Source organism: Bison bison, unplaced genomic scaffold, assembly GCF_000754665.1.
Source record: "Bison bison bison isolate TAMUID 2011002044 unplaced genomic scaffold, Bison_UMD1.0 scf7180017864518, whole genome shotgun sequence".
Classification (NCBI taxonomy): Eukaryota; Metazoa; Chordata; class Mammalia; order Artiodactyla; family Bovidae; genus Bison; species Bison bison.
In genome coordinates this window covers 6,631,149-6,650,012 of record NW_011495071.1, presented here as the reverse complement: position 1 = coordinate 6,650,012, position 18,864 = coordinate 6,631,149, and the positions used below count along the sequence as shown (strand labels likewise).

Sequence of the window (18,864 nt, the reverse complement as noted above, 5' to 3'; positions counted from 1 at the left end):
GCCCCGCCCCGCCCCGCCCCTCATCTTGTCCTCCCTAGGCTGCCGAAATTTAAATCGCCTTCCAGGGTCATCTCGAAGGTCCCCCCTTTTGGAGCTTGCGCGGTGGGCACTCCCCCACCATACACTCCATCTCGGGTTCCCTAAGCACCACCTGTCCATTCAAGTCAGGTGAGGGAGCACTGCCCTGTGCCTGCAGCCTGCTGAGCCGAGAGGGACTCAGCTAAGAAGTGAAGCTGGCCTGACTGGTGGCTGGGAACCAGATGGGCAGAGGCTGCCCCCATCTGCCAGGTGAAATGCCATAGCTATGGCTTTTTCCCTACACGATCCTCTCCACTCACGGCACCCAGCACAGAGCAGGCCTCTGGTAAAGGTTGACTAAACTGATGCCATTGCTCACAGGAGAGAAAAAACATGAGGCTGTCAAGGGACTACTATTCCCCACAGGTCTGGGGCTTGGAAGAGAATGGCAGACCAAAGACCTGGGAAATGGAGGAGCCCGGCCCCAGCCCTTGTTCTCAACACTTCCATCCAGAAAGAGGGGGCAGGAGACAGGCCCAAGGACTGCATCTGGTTGTTTCTTTAATTGAATGCAAACTCATTCATAGAAAACAGAAATGCAACCATAGCATGGAAACAGACATTAAACGGAGCTCTGAAAAAAGATCCAGACCCTCCGCCCCTCCCCAGCCCGAGGGAGAGCTATAAAAACAAGTTGAGAAGAATAAAACACATTCCCATCCCCAAGGCCGAGGCCCGACCTGATCTTCCCAACCTTGGCATCTGGAACAGACCAAGTAGGGCGAAAGAGCGGCCAGGGGAACCAGAGTTGGGGCAACTCAGTGTAAACGCAAGGTTTCATACGTGTGCAAGTGTGTGTAACACAGAACTTGGCTGAAGACTGGACGGAAACTTAGAAGCCAGCCCTGTGTCCCAGAGTGAGGCTGGACCAGGGACACAGAGGGGAAGGGCATGTCCCTTCCCTGAGCCCCTAAGACAGGCACTGGGGCTCCTGCGGCCGTGGAGGAGCTGTGCTCTCTGTAGCGCCCCTCCTTCGCCTCTGGACATTCTTGGGCAGTGTCAAATGGCACTGGAAGGCCCACAAGTGGGGCTTGGCAGGACTAAGGGCCTGGAAAGAGGAAGAAAGGAAAGGACTGAGTTGCTTTTTCCTTCCAATCCTGGTTGCCAACATCAGTCACTGGGTGCCATCATCAGTCTGGGGGCTGACGGCACATGAAAGACCTCCGAATTCAGCTCTTCAATCACAGGCGGTTCCCACGCTGCAGGCTTTGTCCCTTGTTGCTAAAGAACCAGCCCTGAGCGCAGGTCAGAGAGAGGCGGCAGCGCTGCCCAGGATCCCTTGCAGGCCTTAGCACCAAAAGCCCAGCACCAGCCGGCCAGCCCCCCAGATCTGACAGCCTCATCCATCCTGGCTGACCGGAGAGGGCAGTGATGGCAGGCAGGCGCAGACCCAGGAGAAGTGGAGTGAACTCTGGTGCAGGACAGAGAATCAGGCCCCAGACTGCGGGCCCTGGAGTGGAAGCTCGGGCAAGAAGGGTGGGCTTTGGGTCCAGGCCAAGGGGGAAGGGGAAGGATGGCCAGAACGCGAGCCATGAAATGGGCAGGCAACGCTTCCCTCCTTCCTCCTGCAGAACGACAATCGGACAGCTGATGGACTGGGACCCGTGGAAGGCCCCAATACTGAGAAGAAAGCAGCAGTTTGGCCAACATTCGGGGTTGAAGGAGCACAGGCCTCATCCCTGGCAGAGGGCAGGAGCAAGGCTCAAGGTCACCCTGTGACTGTCCCAGGCCCAAGCCTGGGCTGGACCTCGCTGTCCCACAGCCCCTGGCACTGGGCGGCAGGCTGGGACTCAGGCCCCTGGCACTATGGAACCTCCGGGTGGTGAGGCAGAGGAGCTCGGGGCTCCATGAGAGAAGCAAGGGGGCCCAGCCCCCCTAGAAGACGTAGATCTTGTCCCGCTGCACGGTGTCCAGGTCGTCGTCCAGCGTCAGCAACACCTGGAGGGCGGATGCGGAGTCAAACAGGGGATGGGAGGCCTGCTCTGCCCCCTCTCCAGTCCCCCCACCTACCAGGAACGACCCAAACATGGCGATGGAGGAGAGGAAGTGCCAGATGTCGTGATCATCAAAGAAGTCGAGGAGGATGCAGTCCCGGTTGTGCTCCCTCGACTCTGCGGGGGTTTTCTGGAGAGGAATAGGGAGAGCTGTTTGGTGACACTGCCTGCGCGAGGCCAAGCCAGACCCACTTCCATCTGCTGGAGGGCACCTCTGATGCTAGCTCCAGCCTCAGGCCAGCGAGCACCCTCTTTCAGGCTCACCCCTTGCCTTATCTCCCACATCTAAGAATTGGCCTTTAGTTGCAAACTTCTCCCTAAGGGCACTGGTCCTGATGCCCTTGCAGAGCTAGCAGGTCACCAAAGGCTCCTAACTGGTTCCCTGCCTTAGACCTCGCCCCCTGCACCAATCAGTCCTCCAGGGCTTCTTCCAGCTCACTTTCTGTCTGAAACACTCAAGTCAGATCAGACAAACCTGCCCAAGGACAACAGTAGCCATCACCTGCACCTCATGGTCCTCCATGCTCTCTCCCCCATCTCCAGCCAACACTGGCTGGACTGTGTCTGTGCCACACACTGAGGGCGCAGAGATGATCAAGAAAGACCTGGTCTGTCCTCAAGGAGCTCACCATCTCCACTCGCTCCCAAGCGAATGCATCATTGACCCCAAAGCTGCCTCTGTCTCATTACTCAAGTCATGGTGCCTCTGGGCCACAGAGTCTTTAAGGCCAAGAGCAAGGTCCGCCTCCTCTAACAAGCTTTCCTGGGCCTCCTAACTCACAGAAGTCTTTCTGCCCTCTGCCTCCTGCACATCCCCTCACTTGTCCTCCCTGTTACCCTTCATCTTGTGGATCATATTGCAGAGACAAGCCAGGAACTCACAGTCTTTCTGTCCCTGGGAACTAGATTTTAAGTGTTTCAAAGGGGACTTCACTGGTGGTCTAGTTAGGACTCTGCACGCTCATTGTCTAGGACCTGGGTTCAATCCTGGTCAGGGAACTAAAATCCCACAAGCTGTGCTGTGTAGCCAAAAAAAAATAAAATTGCTTCAAAGGCAGAGATCATGCCAGACTTAGTTCTGATCACAGCAGGTGCCCTATGAGCAGAGGGAAGAACCTGACATCTCTGGCTTCAAACCCCAGAGGTGCCACCACTGGCTGTATGACCCTGAGCAGGTCACTTGTCTGTCTGAGGCCCGGCTACCGCATTAGTAAAATGGGGATACCTCCACCATTGACATGGTCAGTGTCAGGAGGATTAAATGTAAAAGTGGCTGTTAAAGAGCACTGGCAATGCTCACAAACAGGTTTGAAAAGAGACCTGTTTGTGGGTTCACGATGAGCCTGTAGCAGGAGGACTACTCACCTGCCAGGTGCTGAGGCCCTGGAAGAAGAAGAAGAGGGCGAAGCCCCAGACCACCGAGGTGCAGACGATGCAGAGCAGGGGAATGAGCTTGATCCTCTCCCCGCTCCGGAGCTGGGGGAACACAGGGAGATCAGCCTGAGGCCCCGCCTCACCGGGGGAGCATGGGGGTAAGGGGGTGGGGGTGGGAGACGGGCCTGAGGCCCCGCCCCACTTCCTGCCTGCCCTTCAAGCCGCTTCCCAGGCATTCAGGATGCTTCCCAGGCATTCAGGATGGACCTTTTAGGAAGCCTTCTCGGATCCATCCCATCACCCCAGAGCCTCACCTGTCCCCACGCTGGCAGCCGGGTGTCCTCACCCCTGAGGTCCACCCTGGCTGGGCCTCCATGTGCCCCTGTCTGCCAGGGGATACAGCTGGGTCCTCCTCTCACACTGGATGGCACAAGGGCCCTGTAGAAACCCCTGGCCCTCTGAGACCCAAGCCCACCACAGTCTCAGCGAGCCCCACCTCCTCAACCTTTTCTGTGCGGAACTGGACTCTTGCCAGCTGTGTCCTGAAGTGCTACCAGTTTCATGGGCTGTACTGAGACTACAGAAGGGGCTCAGGAAACAAGTCTGAGGATGTGGTGGGCTTCCGGCGAGTAGTGGAAGGGACTAGCCTCTCCCCTCCTCAAAACTCAGTGGATGGAGAGGGACAGATGGAGAAGGACAGAAAGACTCCCCCTCCCTCCCGGTGCTGCCCCAGGCAGGCTCAGCCCTCCCCGCTCACCTTCATAATAATGTAGAAGGCAAAGTAAAGAAGCAGGTTGCAGATGCCAATGGCCAACAAGTAGGAGGCGAAATCGTTGGGACGCATGATGAGCCCGTAGGCCGCCCTGGCAGGAGGGAGGGCCAGCTGGTGAAGCAGGGGACGGAGAGCAAGGAAGGGGCTTCCCTCACCCCGCCCCTACCCTGTGTTTTATGAGGATGTGGGGTGGGGTTCAGAGGCCCACAGAAGATTCTAGAACCCCAGGGGCCAACACCTGTCTCCTGGGCCCCCGTTTCTCGTGCCCATATTTGTCCACAGCCCCCAGAGGAGCCAGCGGCTGGCCAAGTCTGCAGCTGCCCACCCCGCCCGGGGACGCAGGTGATGGCTGGACTCACAGTGACCAGTTGATGATGTTGCCCATGACCAGCAGCACCATGCGGTCCTGGAGGGAAGCAGAGAAACGGGGCTGAGAGACTGGCGAGAAGGGGAGGGAGGCCCAAGTCAGCAGCCCCCACCGGGCCCCACCCCTGGCAATCAGCTTTGCTCCGCACCCCCTACCCCCCACTGGAGGAAGGAGTGCAGACAGAGGAGGAGGGGCTCGGGAGCTGGGCAGGTACCACGTAGAGAGGCCCGCTGCACTGCCGGATGCAGTCCGTGTAGAGCACGTGGAGGATGCGACGGCAGATCCCTGAGTCTGCGAGAAGGGAAGCTGCTCAAAGGCCCGGCACCCTTTTGTCCCGGCCCCTGTGCTGTGCCAGCCGACAGGGCCCAGGGCCTTCAGGGGCACAGCTGTGCCAAGGCCTCATGAATTCCATGCCCGGTGATTCTTCCGGGGTCTCCGTGAGAGGGCAGAGCCCCAAAGTCTCCTGTGAGGCCAGGTCCCCGAGGCCCCCAACCCCAGCAGGCCCTGGGCAAGCCCTCACCCAGCTTCCAGCGACCCATGTAATAGAGCTGTGTGCTGAGCAGCAGGGTGGCAGTGATGTGGATGACTGAGAAGATGATCCAGAACGCTGTGTTCCCCTTGCCGAAGACCTGTGGGGGCACCCGAGGGCAAGGGTGAGGAGGCGCAGGGGAAAGCCCCCTCCCTCCGCCCCAGCCTGCCCTTCTTCTGGAGGAGCTGGGCTGGCAGCCATGCCAGGCTGGGAGGGCACCCTAGGGAGGGAGCGGGGGTCTCTCCGGCAGGGGTGGTGGGCGGGGGTGTGTGCAGAGTGGGCTGGGGCCTCACCACGCCCAGCACGGAGAAGAAGATGACGATGGCCAAGCAGGCATAGGCACTGTAGGCACTGGCGTTGATGTCTGGGTGCCGCTTCTGGTAGAGCTTCAGCATGCAGAGCCCCGCGATCATGTACATGAACGACGTGTCTAGGCAGAGGGATGGATGTGGCCGTGAGCTGCAGAAACCTCCACTGAGCCCCAGCATGGAACCCCAGCCCCCACACCTCATTATAGCCACGGAGTGAGAGCTGGTGGCAGCCTGGCACTTGAACGCTGGCTCCTTAATTGTTCCTCCCACGCCACACTACTGCCCCTGGGGCTGTCACCCACAGTCTGACTTCCCCTGATGACAAGGACAACTCAGTCCAAGCACCCAGAGATTAGGAAGTGTGTCTTAGTTATCTTTTTCTCCATAGAAAAGACTTGACAGATGCCCGAAATGGCACTAAGACACCTATTTTCTACAAGCTAAGCTGCAAGGAGATCAAACCAGTCAATCCAAAAGGAAATCAACCCTGAATATTCTCCGGAAAGACTGATGCTGAAGCCAAAGTGTTAATACTTTTGGCCACCAGATGCGAAGAGCAAACTCATTGGAAAAGATCCTGATGCTGGGAAAGATTGAAGGCAGGAGGAGAAGAGGGTGACAGGGGATGAGATGGTTGGATGGCATCACCAACTCAATGGACATGAGTTTTGAGCAAACTCCAGGACATAGTGATGGACAGGGAAGCCTGGCGTGCTGCAGTCCATGGGGTTGCAGAGCCGGACAAGATTTAGAAAGTAAGCAACAACAAGGTGTAGGTTCACGCAAATCCTCCAGCCCTGGAGTCTCCTACACAGCTGCATCTTGGGGATCTCAATCCTTGCCAGTGAGTGGGGAGGGCAAAGTCAGGCAGGTCCCTGTTCTAGGTTCAGCCAGCGAAGCGGGAGGCCCCACTCACCAAACTGGAAATTGGTGTAGTTGGGGCAGACGTGATAGCAAGCGCTAAGCAGCCCCTCCATCATCAGGGCCGTGCCCATGGCATAGAACAGGCCAAAGTGTTTGGGGATCCCACATTCCTGTTGGGGAGGGAGAAGGGAAGCGTGAGAGAGAAGGTGAGGCAGTGAGGTGGGAAAGGAGGAAGGAAGGGGCCCTGAAGAGGGAGATCACGGGAGAGGAGTGGGCCAGGGAGAGAGTGATTCAGGAAGGGCTGGGCTTTGATGGGCAGGGCTGAGCTGGGCTGGGCAGGGCCATGCCTGCTAGCAAGGGTCTGGAGTGAGGCCAGGGTGGGTGGGGCAGGCGTGCTGCTCACCAGGGCGCAGAGGTCATTGCGCAGCAGGGCCCGGTTGTGGTTGATCTCCCGTTGCAAGATGATGAGCAGGAAGAGCAGCCCCAGCAGGATGTACCCCAGGTTGCTGAGGATGTTGTTGAAGGCGCTGGAAGGGGCGACACGGGACGCATTGTCTCAACCTCAGGCCCCAGGCCCATTCCCCACCCTCAAGGTGGGCATTCACAGAGCCCCTGCCCCTTGCACCGGTTCACCGAGAGATGGGAAAAGGGGGCATCGCAAGATGATTCCCACCTGAGGTTGCCCAGCGGGTGGGCACAGAGGAAGTTGTAGTAGCAGATGTCCTGGTTCCCTGTGACATTCACCACCTGCAGTGGGAGCGAGAACAGGGTGGGGTGAGAGGGAGCTCCTAACTCTCCTGACTCAGGCCACAGCCTGTGCACCACCCGTCTGGTTCTCCAACGGATGGGGGGGTGCCACCTCGGCCAGCAGGCGTGTGCCCACAACACCAGCGAGCCCCACTTCTAGCACAGTCACTGCCCTCCTCGCTAGGTGTGGCTGAAAACTCTTGAGGCATGACCATGACAGGCTCTTGCCCCACGGCACAGAGAAGAGGGAAGGGAAACTGAGACTTACTTTCTCACCACTTCCGTTTCATAAAATCCCCACAAACTGGGGGAGGTGCCATCAGGGCTAGCATGCTGCCCCCCATTTGGCAGATGAACCGACTGAGGCTCAAGGAGGTTGAAGGACTTGCTCAAGGCCACCCAGGTGGTAAGGCAGAGCTGGGACTGGAACCCTAGGACCTGGGCTTGCTCCAGAGCCTCAGGCTGGGAGGCTCTGCCTGGGCAACGCCCCAGAGTCTGTGGCAGCTGCTCAGAGGCACTTAGCATGGGCCCCGCCCGCTCACCGTCTGGTAGGTGATCACCAGCTGTACCACGGGAAGTGCATAGAAGACGGCAATGGTGGCGATGTTCCTGGGAAGTGGGAGAGCGCTGGTGAGCTGGCAGCACCCAGAAAGAGAGCCCGAGACCCCACCACCCTGACCCGCCCCACCCGCTCACCAGAAGTAGATCTGGTACTTCTTCCGCAGGACACGTTTGTCCTTGCGTGCCAGGTCAGCCACATAGAGGTATTGCTACGTGGGGAGAAGCTGGAGTGAGCCCCCTGCCCCACCGCCCTGGAAGGCCCTCTTGCCCCAGTAGAGGAGGACAAGGGGGACCTCCTTCCCACTGGCCAGGGTTTCGGATGGTCCAGAGGCCTGGGAGCCGAGTCAGTTTCTCCAGAAGCTATGCTGTCCTAACAGATCTCTCTCCCTTTGCTTTCCTAACATGCCACGGGCAGGGGGTGGTGGGGGCAGGGGCCTATGCGGGGCTGAACACAGAATCTCGCTTCCTTGTTAAGCAGGGCCAGCCCTCCTGGGCTCACACCTTGGTGCGAATGACGTTCTTGTCTGAATCGACATCGGCCAGAGTGTCATAGTCATCTTCCTCCACAGAGCTCATGGAGTCCAGTCGCGGTCGAGTGCCCGGGGGGTCTGGGGGAGAAAGTGGGAAAGGGTTACCAGGTAGGCACTGAACCCAAGATCTGCAGCAACTGTCACAATTTCTAGGTGGTGGGACCAGGCAAATTGTGGGCTCAGAGTGGGGGTGGAGGTGGGCTCAGGCCTGGGGAGAAGGCATCAGGGGCTCCCAAGTCCTGGAGGGGAGCCAGGACAGGCTCGGCAAACAGTCCGCCTAGCAGGGACGCTCGAGCCCTGCCCCTCACTGGGCTAGGGCTTCCAGGCCAGGACACTGAGCAGACCTCAGGCCCCAGACATGAGCAGCAGGACTGAATCAGCAGAAGTCATGCTGATTAGAAGAGGCCCAGTCGTGTGGGTTCTGAGAAGACACTGCCGTGGCCCCCGCTGGGAAAAGACCCAGTGAGCCCTGGGGTGCAGGCAAGGGTGGCAGGCTGCCTCCAAGAAGAGCACCAGCCACTTCATCCTGTTCTTTTCTCACGTCATCAGAAGCTTCCTCCCACAACCTTGCTGACCAAAACCCCCAGAGGCTGAGACGTAACACCCTTGCCCACGAGCCCCAGCAGGCCAGCAAGAGAGGCGCTGGGAAACACAACAGCTGACCAACATCTGGCCTGGGGATGGCAGGTGTGCAAGCCCACCAGCATCAGGGGCCAGTGCCTGCCTATTTCAAAAGACACACGAGCTAGCAATTATTGGCATTAGACGGGCAAGCCATGCACAAAGCATCTTTCTGGTCCTCGAGCCTCCTGGCTCCAGTCAACTGCCCTGGCAGGAGCTGATTGGCAGAGCAGCGCCCACCCTCCCCACATCTACCCATGGCAATGCACAGCTGCCGCATCTGGCCAAAGGGGAGGCGTCGCTTGAACTGGTCGTGCCCTTCAAAGGAAAGGGAGAGTTAGCGGGGAAGCGGGGGCCAAGAAGGAAGGGATGAGGGAGGAGAAGGCAGGGAGACAGCAAGCCCTTCCCTGGTTCCAGCAGCTGGCAGAAGACGCAACAGCAGCTAGCACCAGCCCGACATCACACAGCCCTCCCGCACTTGGCCCACTCACCCGGGTAATTGTAGGATAGGTCCCCGGGGCCCGCACTGTCAACCAGACCGTCGGTGGAGCCGGTGGAGCCAGAACCGTTCTCTGCAGGGGAATCGTAAGTGGTGAGGCCGGTAGCAGAGACCTCAGGGCAGGTGGCCCTGGACCCAACCCCGGGGGCCGCTGAGGAGGCCACTGGAGGTGGTGACCAGCAAGCTTGGGCGCTGACACCTACCAAAGGAGCCGTAGTTGTAGCCGTCATAGGGGGAGCTGCCAGGAAAGGAGTCGGCCAGGACCCGAGGGTGACCTGCAGGGAGAAGTCAGGGACCTTTAGCCTTGGCAGCAGAGACAGGTTGAAAGCCAGGGACAAGAGGGCAGGAAGACTCCAGAGAAGAGAGATGCTGAGGACCACGGTGGCAGCAAAGAACAAGCGGCTATAGTTCCAGCAAACACAGTGCCCTCCCGCCACCACCACGACCGCCCCAGTAGAAACATTCACGCCCTCTGTCCTCCCTAGAGACTGCAGCATCAAGGAACTGACCATCTAAGTCACCAGCAGCAAGGACAGGCCCGCATCGCCAGCCTGGGTCCCACACAGACCTCCCTGAAAAACTTCCCTTTCCCGCCCACTCTGGATGCCAGCTCCTCTGCCCACAGCGCCTGGAGCTTACCAAGAAGAGAAGCTGAGAGAGAAGGTCCCAAGCAGGAGGGAAGATAGAGAGAGCAGGAGAGAAGAAAGGGAAAGAGAACGAAAGGTTAATAATCCCAGACAAGGTGAGCTGAGTTATCTGAAGTGGCAGACCGGGTATGCAGACCCAGGCACGGAGTGAATCAAGTGATGGCCTTTAACACAGGCGTGTTAGAGACCAAGAGGCACTCCGTCCCAGCCCCATTTCCACCTGTGCTGTTACTCCCTATCTGAACATCCCAAAGCCCCTGCCTCCTCCAGCCCCCAAGGGCACCATCCACCGATATCCCCTCCACACCACAAAGCAGAGAGCCCTCCCCACCCAGACCCTCTGCAGGTACCGCTTTCTGGGCAGGCTCGGTCCACGGCCACCAGAAGGCTCTTCTTCCTTTGCCTGCAAGGACAGAATCCAGAGGCAAACCAGAAGGGGAGGAGGAGGCGCAGTCCTCTGCTGGGCTGGCCCGCCTTCCACCCTCTCCATCCCACAGCCCTGGCCTCCCTCCATGACCCCAGGGGTTCTCCCAGGACAGAAGCAATGTGGGGTCTCCCTGCTGGGGAAGAAGGTTGAGGGGGAGGGGTTGGTCTCCAGAGGAGAGGCCCAGGGACCTGAGACCCTCACAGGGACCCACCTTTCTCTGCCCCATGGAGGGCGCTCAGATCTGGCCAGGCCACTTTCCCCCCATCCCCTGCCTGACCCACCCCGGAGCAGGGGAGGGTCCAGCGTTTCCACTTTACCTCCAGTTTTCCCAACAGGCCAGAAGCACGGTAAGCAGGTAGAAGGAGAGAAATATGCCCAGGCAGAAGAGCATACCGCCAACGTAGGCCTCCGCTGTAGGGAGGGGAGCGGGCAGGGAAACAGACCAACGCTTTCCAAGCCTGCCTGTCACACGGGCCCAGCCTCATCTCTCCCACATCTCCGCTTGGTGGAATAGCCCAGCCGGTGCAGACAATACACCAGACTCGACATGGTTCCTGTCTGCTCAAGCACCTCTCTCTACTAGAACTTTCTCTTCTAGTTCTTTCTCCTTGACTTAATCTTCAAAGCACAGCTGAGGCGCTGTGTCCCCTAGGAGGCCTTCTCCACCCTGACCTCCCACAGAGACCGTCCTGGGCTCCTCAAAGCCCTTGGCACCCTTCAGGGCAGCAGGCTCTAGGCAGGGGCGCCCCAAGGACCACAGGTGGAGCACAGGTACTGAGCCCACAGAAGGGGCTTCAGACAACGTGCTGAGGACTCTGCGTGGCGAGGCAGCTGCTTTCCCCTCCCGTCACAATCTCTTACGTTTACCTTATACATTCCACTTTACAAAGGGCTCTCTCTATTCAATCACTCAGTAAATATTTTTTGAGCCTGACTAAAGGGCCGGGAAGTTTCCTACCAATTTTGTAGGACCGACCAGTTTTGCTGAACCGACTTAGTGAGACTAACAGAGACTAACAGATTCTAGTACTCCTGTTATAGAGATGGGGAAACTGAGGCTCAATGAGATTACCCTGCCTATAAAGGCAGACACAGATATAGAACTCAGTCCCGCAATCTCTTCACTCATGGATGCTCTGAAGTGCGTTACACTGGCACTCACCGTGCTCTCATCATGAAGTCTGCCAAGAACACTCCTTCCTACCCTGTCAGCCTGCTCGGGTAGGTCCTCCTCACCCGTCCCATTCCGAAAACACTCCCTACCCCAGGCCTGAAAGAGGAGCCAGAAGCCAGGCCATCCCCACTCAGCCACCCACACTCACACGTGACTGCTCTCGAGACCAGCACGGACAGGGTTTTCTGGCGGTGCCCTTGATCGACCGGTTCATCTGGAAGTAAAATGGCAAAATGGCAAACGAGCGTCTGCCTGGAGCTTGGGTAGAGTTGGTGGGATCAGGCCGGGACGAGTCTAGGGCCAAAAACCTATATCCCAACAGATCCACCAGCCATGCAGGCTCTTCTACCTCCCAGGAAGAGCCCAAGCCCTCTCCACCCCCAGCCAGGCCCAGGGCACAAAAAGTACCTTCTATAAAGGGGTAGAAAGGCAGGGAGCCCCCACAGGCCTGGTCTTCAGTCTTCACCACCACCACCACGTAAAAGCTGTTGCTGGGGAAGTCTTTGCGCTGCAGGACGATGACGGTGATAAGGGTGACGGTGGTGAGGACGATGGTGGTGTGATGAGACTGTTGTCATCACATCATCGTCACCATTTGTCATCACCATCCCCACCCTCTTCTGAACAGACCCTATGCTAAACGCTTGGCATATATATTATCTTAATTAACCCTCACAAAGATCCTCACGAGTAGGTACTATCATCCCTGTAGGATGTTAGCTTGGAGTCGCACTGCCAGTAAGTGGTACAGCCAGGATCATCTGACTTCAGAGCCCAAACCCTGCACCTAAATTATTGCCAGGTGAGCAAATGTGGGTATGCCCACCATTGTGGAAGCCATGGGGGCCCTACTACAGTTTGAGCATCAGTCAGAAGAAAAAGTGGAGGGATCATGGTACCTCCATCAGCTGCACAACGAGATGTCACGAGGTGAACATATGCCTCCCCCTCCCTGGCCCCAGCACAGCTTTTAGCCTTTGCCAAGAGCAGCCCTCATCACCAGCCAGTTGCAGGGAATGGGGCAGATGTGATAGCCATAAAGGGTACTCTGCTGTCTCCTATCCCCAGAGACCACTGGGATTGAGATTCAATACTTGTAAATACCAGGGGACCCAACGTCTTGGGGACTGACACACCAAGACAGCCCTGTGGCAGGTTAGGGACGGGGCAGGGGCAAAGCAGCGAGGTTGAGGAGGCGGACCACCTGGCGGTGTTCCCCATGGGGCCACGTGCGCTTCCTACCTGCACGGTGATGGCCGCCTTCTTGGTCATCGTCTGATACATGCCGATGAAGGCTACGTTGTTGTCTAGGTCATACACGGGACACTGCAGGGGGAGGAGGGCAGAGACAGATGGACAGGGTCCTGGGCCCCGCCCCCTCTCTTCAGCAGTGTCCCGGCGCTCCGCGAAAGAGCCACTGACTCACCAGCACATCCTGGATGGAGATCACTGAGCAAGGGAAGGCCGTGTTGGAGGCCACCTTAACGATGACTGAGTCCACTCCTTCCGGGAACTCATACTTGAAGTACTGAGGGTATAGGGAGGGCAGGGAGAGCCCCATCCCGTGAGGATGCTTTCTCTGCCCCTCTAAAGGGAAGGGTGTGAATCCTCCCAGGGTCGGGCAGTGCAGACTCTGCAGGGAGAGGCCCTGACCACAAGCAGCAGCGCCATTTCCCACACACCGCTCCCCTCAACCTCAGCTGGGCATGCAGGACAGCACCCAGGAGGCAATAGGAGAGATGGCCATCCAAGCCCATGTCTCTGCGCCTCCCAGGCCATCTGTTGCCCACCACCTTGGGACCAGGGCTCCCATCTCTATAGAATTCTCCATGGAGAGTACAGCCAACCTGAAACTCCTGGCAAAGACTGCTGGCCGCCCCCACCCCCCAAGTTCAAGCTTCCCCATTTCTCCCCCTGAGAGGCAGTAGACAGGGAGGCCTTACCTGGGGCTGCGCTGCCGTGGTGTTGAAGCTGAATGGCTCCCCGGTCCTGTGGGGCAGAGAAGAGCCATCCCCCGCCCCAACACCATCACTCCCAGAGCTTGGGAAGGAGGGCAGTCCCGCACGCCCCCTCCCTCTCCCCTGCAGACCTGAGCACGAAGTCGTCCATTCGGCTGACACGGAGCTGGTACGTGGTGTTAACTGGTGACAGGGTGGACACATCCACGTAGAAGAACTGGACCTCGGACTCATTCTTGGTGGGGGGCTGACACAGCGTTCGCTCCACCTTTTGGTAGAGGTACTTGCGCTGGAACCTGTGGCCCGAGGCAGAGTCAGGACCTGACGGGCCCTCCATTCCTCCACCCCGGTCCCACCACCTCCCTACCCCACCCCCGCGAGGCTGACAAGCTGGCTTGGCCCTCTTGCTGTTGACCAGCCTCCTGTCTTAGGGGACTGCGAGGAGAAACAGAGGAGTGCCGGGGTGGTTAGAGGCCCTGGACAAGGGTGCGGGTGAGGTTCCGATCAAGGCCTGGCCTGAGAAGACCCACCCCCACCCCGACCCAGCGCCCAGGTCCTACTCACAGCCCTCGGAGGATCAGGGGCACTTGGAAGGACACCACTGCCTCCTTCTGGCGGACTACAAACAGCAAAGGAGCACCCTTCTGCTTGTTCAGGACGTTCACGGACACTCTCACGCCTTCCGTCTACAGGGCACATGGAGACGGACCTCGGTCAAGCCCGTGCTGGCTCTAACTCTGTCACGGGGAGCACATGGCTCCAGAGACCGTGAGCTCTGCCCTCGCTCCGCAGACCACTCTGAGCTTTCCCATCCGGGTTGGGCTGGGGGAAACACCTAATGGCAGCCCACTCCAGTACTCTTGCCTGGAGAATCCCATGGACAGAGGAGCCTGGCGGGCTACAGTCCACAGGGTCGCAAGGAGTTGGACACAACTGAGCGACTCACACACACACACACACTGCTTCTGCCAGAGCGGCCCCCAGCATCCAGGAGGGACTTAGAAGAGAGGACAGGAATCACAATGGAGACCTGGGGTGCTCTGCAGCCTCCTTCCTTGTGAGTCAGGAAATCTGCTATTCCACAACTCATCTGGTGGCCACAGGCCACAAACAGGGAGGTGGGGAAACAGGACTTGTCGAAAGCCAAGAAGGCCAACTTCTATCCTCAGCTCCGACCAAGGGCTGGGGCTGTGGGAAAGTCACTTCATATCTCTGAGCCTCACCTTACCCCCTCTATAAAATGGAGAGATTGCCACTCTTGGCACTATGAAGGAAAGGATATAGGACACTTAGAGCTTAAAGAAAAAGAATAAAATTAAATGAATCTTGGGAATGCTTGTTATTGGGCTGCTGAAACCCAAACTCAGGGCAGCACTCCCCGGAGGGGTAGAGGCCACAGCCCTCAGGGTAACCCCACTTATGGGTAACCTCACATATGGGGGCAAACATAGACAGGACTCTAAGCTGGATGCGATCAAACTTCAGACAACCAAGCACTGAAGGCAGATCCTGGCCTGTCATCAAAACCTAATACCTCCCTATTCTGGAAAAAAAAAATCAGATTCCCATTCTGAACTCCACTATTTCTTAGTAAATCCAGTCCCGGTAAGAGCTGAGTCGGAGACCATCAGCCAGGCTGGGGCAAGAGTTCTCCCAATTTCAGCCCCACCTTGGGTCTGAACTTCCCAGACCCAGCTGTGCCGGGTGCTCAGCTCACAGGTGGGGAGGAAATGAAAGAGAAATCAGAGTGGGGAAGCTTCTCCACGGTAGGCAAACTCCCTCTCCCCTCCCACCCACCCTGGGGTTGGCTGTATCCCCACCACCTTCAACTTACAAGGCCATCTGGCTTTCCAAGGGAGGATGAGGGCTGGGAAGGTCCCAGCAGTTACAGCAGCCTGGAAAGTCCTGCATTCATTTCCCCAGGGAGTCTCAGCCATAAGCAAGCCCCAACCCCTGGGCAGAGTCTTTCAGCTTGGGCCAGTCTCATCCTCTTGGGGTTTTCTGGGCCAAGCCCAGTAGCAAACCTGCTTCCTTGCTCCCAGACCCACAGCACTGTCAAGATTCTGGGGGTTGGGTAGGGAGCAAGGCCAGTCCTGCTCAGACTACAGCTGATGGAAAGGAAGTGATCAAAAAGAGAAGGGGGGAATGAGGCAACTTCAGAAACCCGTCCAGGTGTAGCTTCAGAACAAACATCCCCAGCACAGGAGGAAACTGCTGGCAAGAGGGTCCAGTGTGGTTCTGGAAAACCCAGAGGGGCCGCTGTTCTTGGGAACTGACAGAGCCCTGGTCGTCTGGCTCGCCCCACTCGCCACCAGCCCGGAGCCCAGCCCCTTCCCTCACCCGGTTGCGGGTCACGGTGTGGTTGAAGGTGTAGATGTTGACCAGCTCGCTGTTGACCTCATCCACGTAGGTGCGCTCAAACTCCGCGTCTTTCTGCGAGACGTTCTTAGGCCCCAGAACTCCCAGATGGCTCTCGACCGAGGCCACCAAGAGAGCCAAGAAGGGCAAGCCCAGGGCGAACATGGCCCCGGCAGGGTGGTAGTGGCAGCGGCGGCGGCGGTGGCAAGCGACAGGACACCTCCAGGGCGGGTTGGGGCTTGGGCCGCAGCTTCCAGCATCTCACCAGGACCAGAACTTTAACCCCGGCCTGAGATTAGGAAGCGTCCCCTCCCTGGAGCCGCAGACGCGCTCTCAGGGACCAGGGAGGGGACGGGGCGGCTGGGGGCTGGAGGGCCGGGGGAAGGGTGACGGGCCTCAGGAAGGGGCCCCAGCTCGCCAGGGGCCGAACACGGCCGGGAGACTCGGTGGGCGCCCGCCGGGGATGTGACAGCCGGGAGGCAGCTGGTTGCTGGGAGCCTGGAGACGCCGACGGGGAAAAGGGGGAGCGAGGGAGGGAGGGGAAGCCGGTGGCAGGGCCGGCCGCGAAGGGGCGGAGAGTCTGAGGGCGAGGGGCGTGATAGGAGGTAGCGATCCGACGCCGCGCGGCGCCGCCAGTTCTTTCGGGCGCCGGCCCTTTAAGGGCGGGCAGACGCGGCGGCTTCGGCGCTCAGAACTCCGGGGAGTGAGCGACGCCGCGGGGCGGTAAACAGCAGGACTGCCGGCCCGCCCGCTGACGTCAGGGGAAACTGACACGGATTTAAAGGGCCAGGGCTCGAATTGGGTCTTAAAGGGGCCGCCGGTTTCCAGCTGGAGGCCCTCTCCTACTCCTCTCCTATTGCCGCCTCCCCTTTCATTATCTTTCCCGTCTCTGAAAGGTCACTTTGGATTAGATGGATAGCTCCGTGAAGGATGTCCAAGAATTGGATTCTCGTTGACAAATTCTCTTTCTCAAACATAACGATTACCCTCACCCCTTCAACGCTGCCATTACCTCGAACACTCCTGGGCCTTTTTTTTTTTTCCTCCCAATGATCCTAAGAAAAATTTCTAAGAACTAGGAAACTGCCCGCGGAGGGGGAGCCAAGACAGAACCGCCAGAGGAACCCTCTCGCCTCCCTGAAGCAGCCACATAGCTCCAAGGATGCCTTCAAAGCTTGCCTTTCTCTATGATGAGGCAGCTACAAGGCTCATTGAAAGACAGTGACTTTGTAAATTGGTGAAACCTTTTCTACAAATTATTTTTGCACCATGTCTTAGGAAGCTTAAAGAGCTTTACACTCTTTGACCCAGTAATTCCACTTCTGGGGCACTATTCTAAAGAAATAAGAAATACAGATTAAAAAAAATTGTGTGGGCAAATATGCTTATCACTGTGATATTTACATAAAGCATAAAGGAAACAGCTTAAATGTCCACAATGAAGGAGTGGTTAAGTGTTCTATTATCATGAAGCCATGGAAAGTGACGCCTAAGACTTTTAGGAATATGCAAGCAAAGAATTCAAGATATGACACTATATAAACAGTAAGTTTTCCAAATACATAGAAAAACATTGACAAATGCATGAAATTTAGTAATGAGTATCTTTGAATTACAGGCTTCCCAGGTAGCTCACATGGTAAAGAATTTGCCCGCAGTGTGGGAGATCTGGGTTTGATCTCTAGATTGGGAAAATTCCCTGGAGAAGGGAATGGCAACCCACTCCAGTATTCCTGCCAGAGAATTCCAGACAGAGAAGCTTGGCAGGCTATAGTTTATGGGTCACAAAGAGTCAGACATGACTGAACAATTCACACACACATCTCTGAACTACAGGTGGCCTTTTAAATAACATATCATTTCCCTCTAATTCCAGAATATAGACAAATACCAAAAAGAAAGAGGGAAAGAAAGAAATGAGAAATGGAATATTTCCTGTCCTGTCAGTAAACAAGGATGCCATTGTCATCATCGATTCAGGACCTCCAAAAGCTAATTCCTGAGCCCTAAGGGCATTCAAGAAGAATACCTGCACGATTTGGCAGCCCTTAGGCTGTAGCCACTCTACAGTGAGCACTGAGGAATTTCAGTCAATTTAGTTGCTCAGTTGGAGAAGGCAATGGCACCCCACTCCAGTACTCTTGCCTGGAAAATCCCATGGACGGAGGAGCCTGGTGGGCTGCAGTCCGTGGGATTGTGGGGTCGCTAAGAGTCGGACACAACTGAGCGACTTCACTTTCACTTTCCACTTTCACTTTCCACTTTCACACATTGGAGAAGGAAATGGCAACCCACTCCAGTGTTCTTGCCTGGAGAATCCCAGGGACAGGGGAGCCTTGGTGGGCTGCCGTCTATGGGGTCGCACAGAGTTGGACACAACTGAAGCGACTTAGCAGCAGCAGCAGTTGCTCAGTCGTGTCTGACTCTTTGCAACCCCATGGACTGTAGCATGCCAGGCTTCCCTATCACCAAGTCCCAGAGCTTGCTCAAATTCATGTTCATCGAGTTAGTGATGCCATCCAACCATCTCATCCTCTGTCATCCCCTTCTCCTCCAGCCTTCAATCTTTCCCAGCATCAGGGTCTTTTCCAATGAGTCAATTTTTCGCTTCAGGTGGCCAAAGTGTTGGAGTTTCAGCTTCAGCATCAATCCTTCCAATGAATATTCAGGACTGATTTCCTTTAGGATGGACTGGTTGGATCTCCTTGCAGTCCAAGGGACTCTCAAGAGTCTTCTCCAACACCAGAGTTCAAAAGCATCCTGAGGAATTTAGGATGTGAAAAACGCAGAATACTGGCCCAGGATAGCTGAGATGCATATGAAAGCAATGAGCCCAGACTCTTGCATCTTCCCATACACAGAAAAGCACTGAATTCCTTAACTTGGGCTGTCTGGTTTTCTTTAATTAACAATAATCTATCCAATTAAAATAAATAAGTAAAAATAATCTTTTGATGTTCAGACTACCTACCCTTTGTTGCAAAGCTTCTATATAACCTGGCTCCTCCGCTCGCCTCCTTGAAGCAGTTCTCTCAGGATTACTTGAGTTACTG

The 18,864-nt window shown here is 56.9% G+C and overlaps 1 protein-coding gene across 1 annotated transcript; it reads right to left on the bottom strand.

The window, feature by feature from the left end:
- Positions 1–556: 556 nt before the first annotated feature.
- Positions 557–16,527, bottom strand: SIDT2 (SID1 transmembrane family, member 2). The gene is made up of 26 exons (XM_010830390.1): positions 15,794–16,527; positions 14,018–14,139; positions 13,585–13,749; positions 13,439–13,484; positions 12,922–13,023; positions 12,738–12,821; positions 11,904–12,003; positions 11,644–11,709; positions 10,639–10,732; positions 10,245–10,297; positions 9,451–9,522; positions 9,240–9,320; positions 8,099–8,205; positions 7,733–7,806; positions 7,579–7,645; positions 6,963–7,036; positions 6,693–6,816; positions 6,342–6,459; positions 5,408–5,544; positions 5,106–5,214; positions 4,800–4,876; positions 4,578–4,624; positions 4,204–4,309; positions 3,438–3,548; positions 2,089–2,202; positions 557–2,016 (listed from the first exon to the last, which is right to left on the bottom strand). The coding sequence occupies exons 1-26, from the start codon at positions 15,974–15,976 to the stop codon at positions 1,954–1,956; spliced, it is 2,496 nt and encodes an 831-aa protein (XP_010828692.1). The 5' UTR covers positions 15,977–16,527; the 3' UTR covers positions 557–1,953.
- Between the last annotated feature and the right edge of the window lie 2,337 nt (positions 16,528–18,864).

Excerpts from the sequence above, each read along its gene's own strand:
- SIDT2 (XM_010830390.1), bottom strand. The coding sequence starts at position 15,976 with ATGTTCGCCCTGGGCTTGCCCTTCTTGGCTCTCTTGGTGGCCTCGGTC. Across the intron at positions 12,004-12,737 it reads AGGCGGCCATCACCGTGCAG|CGCAAAGACTTCCCCAGCAA; the intron begins GTAGGAAGCGCA and ends ATCGTCCTGCAG. Across the intron at positions 11,710-11,903 it reads TTTCTACCCCTTTATAGAAG|ATGAACCGGTCGATCAAGGG; the intron begins GTACTTTTTGTG and ends TTTTACTTCCAG.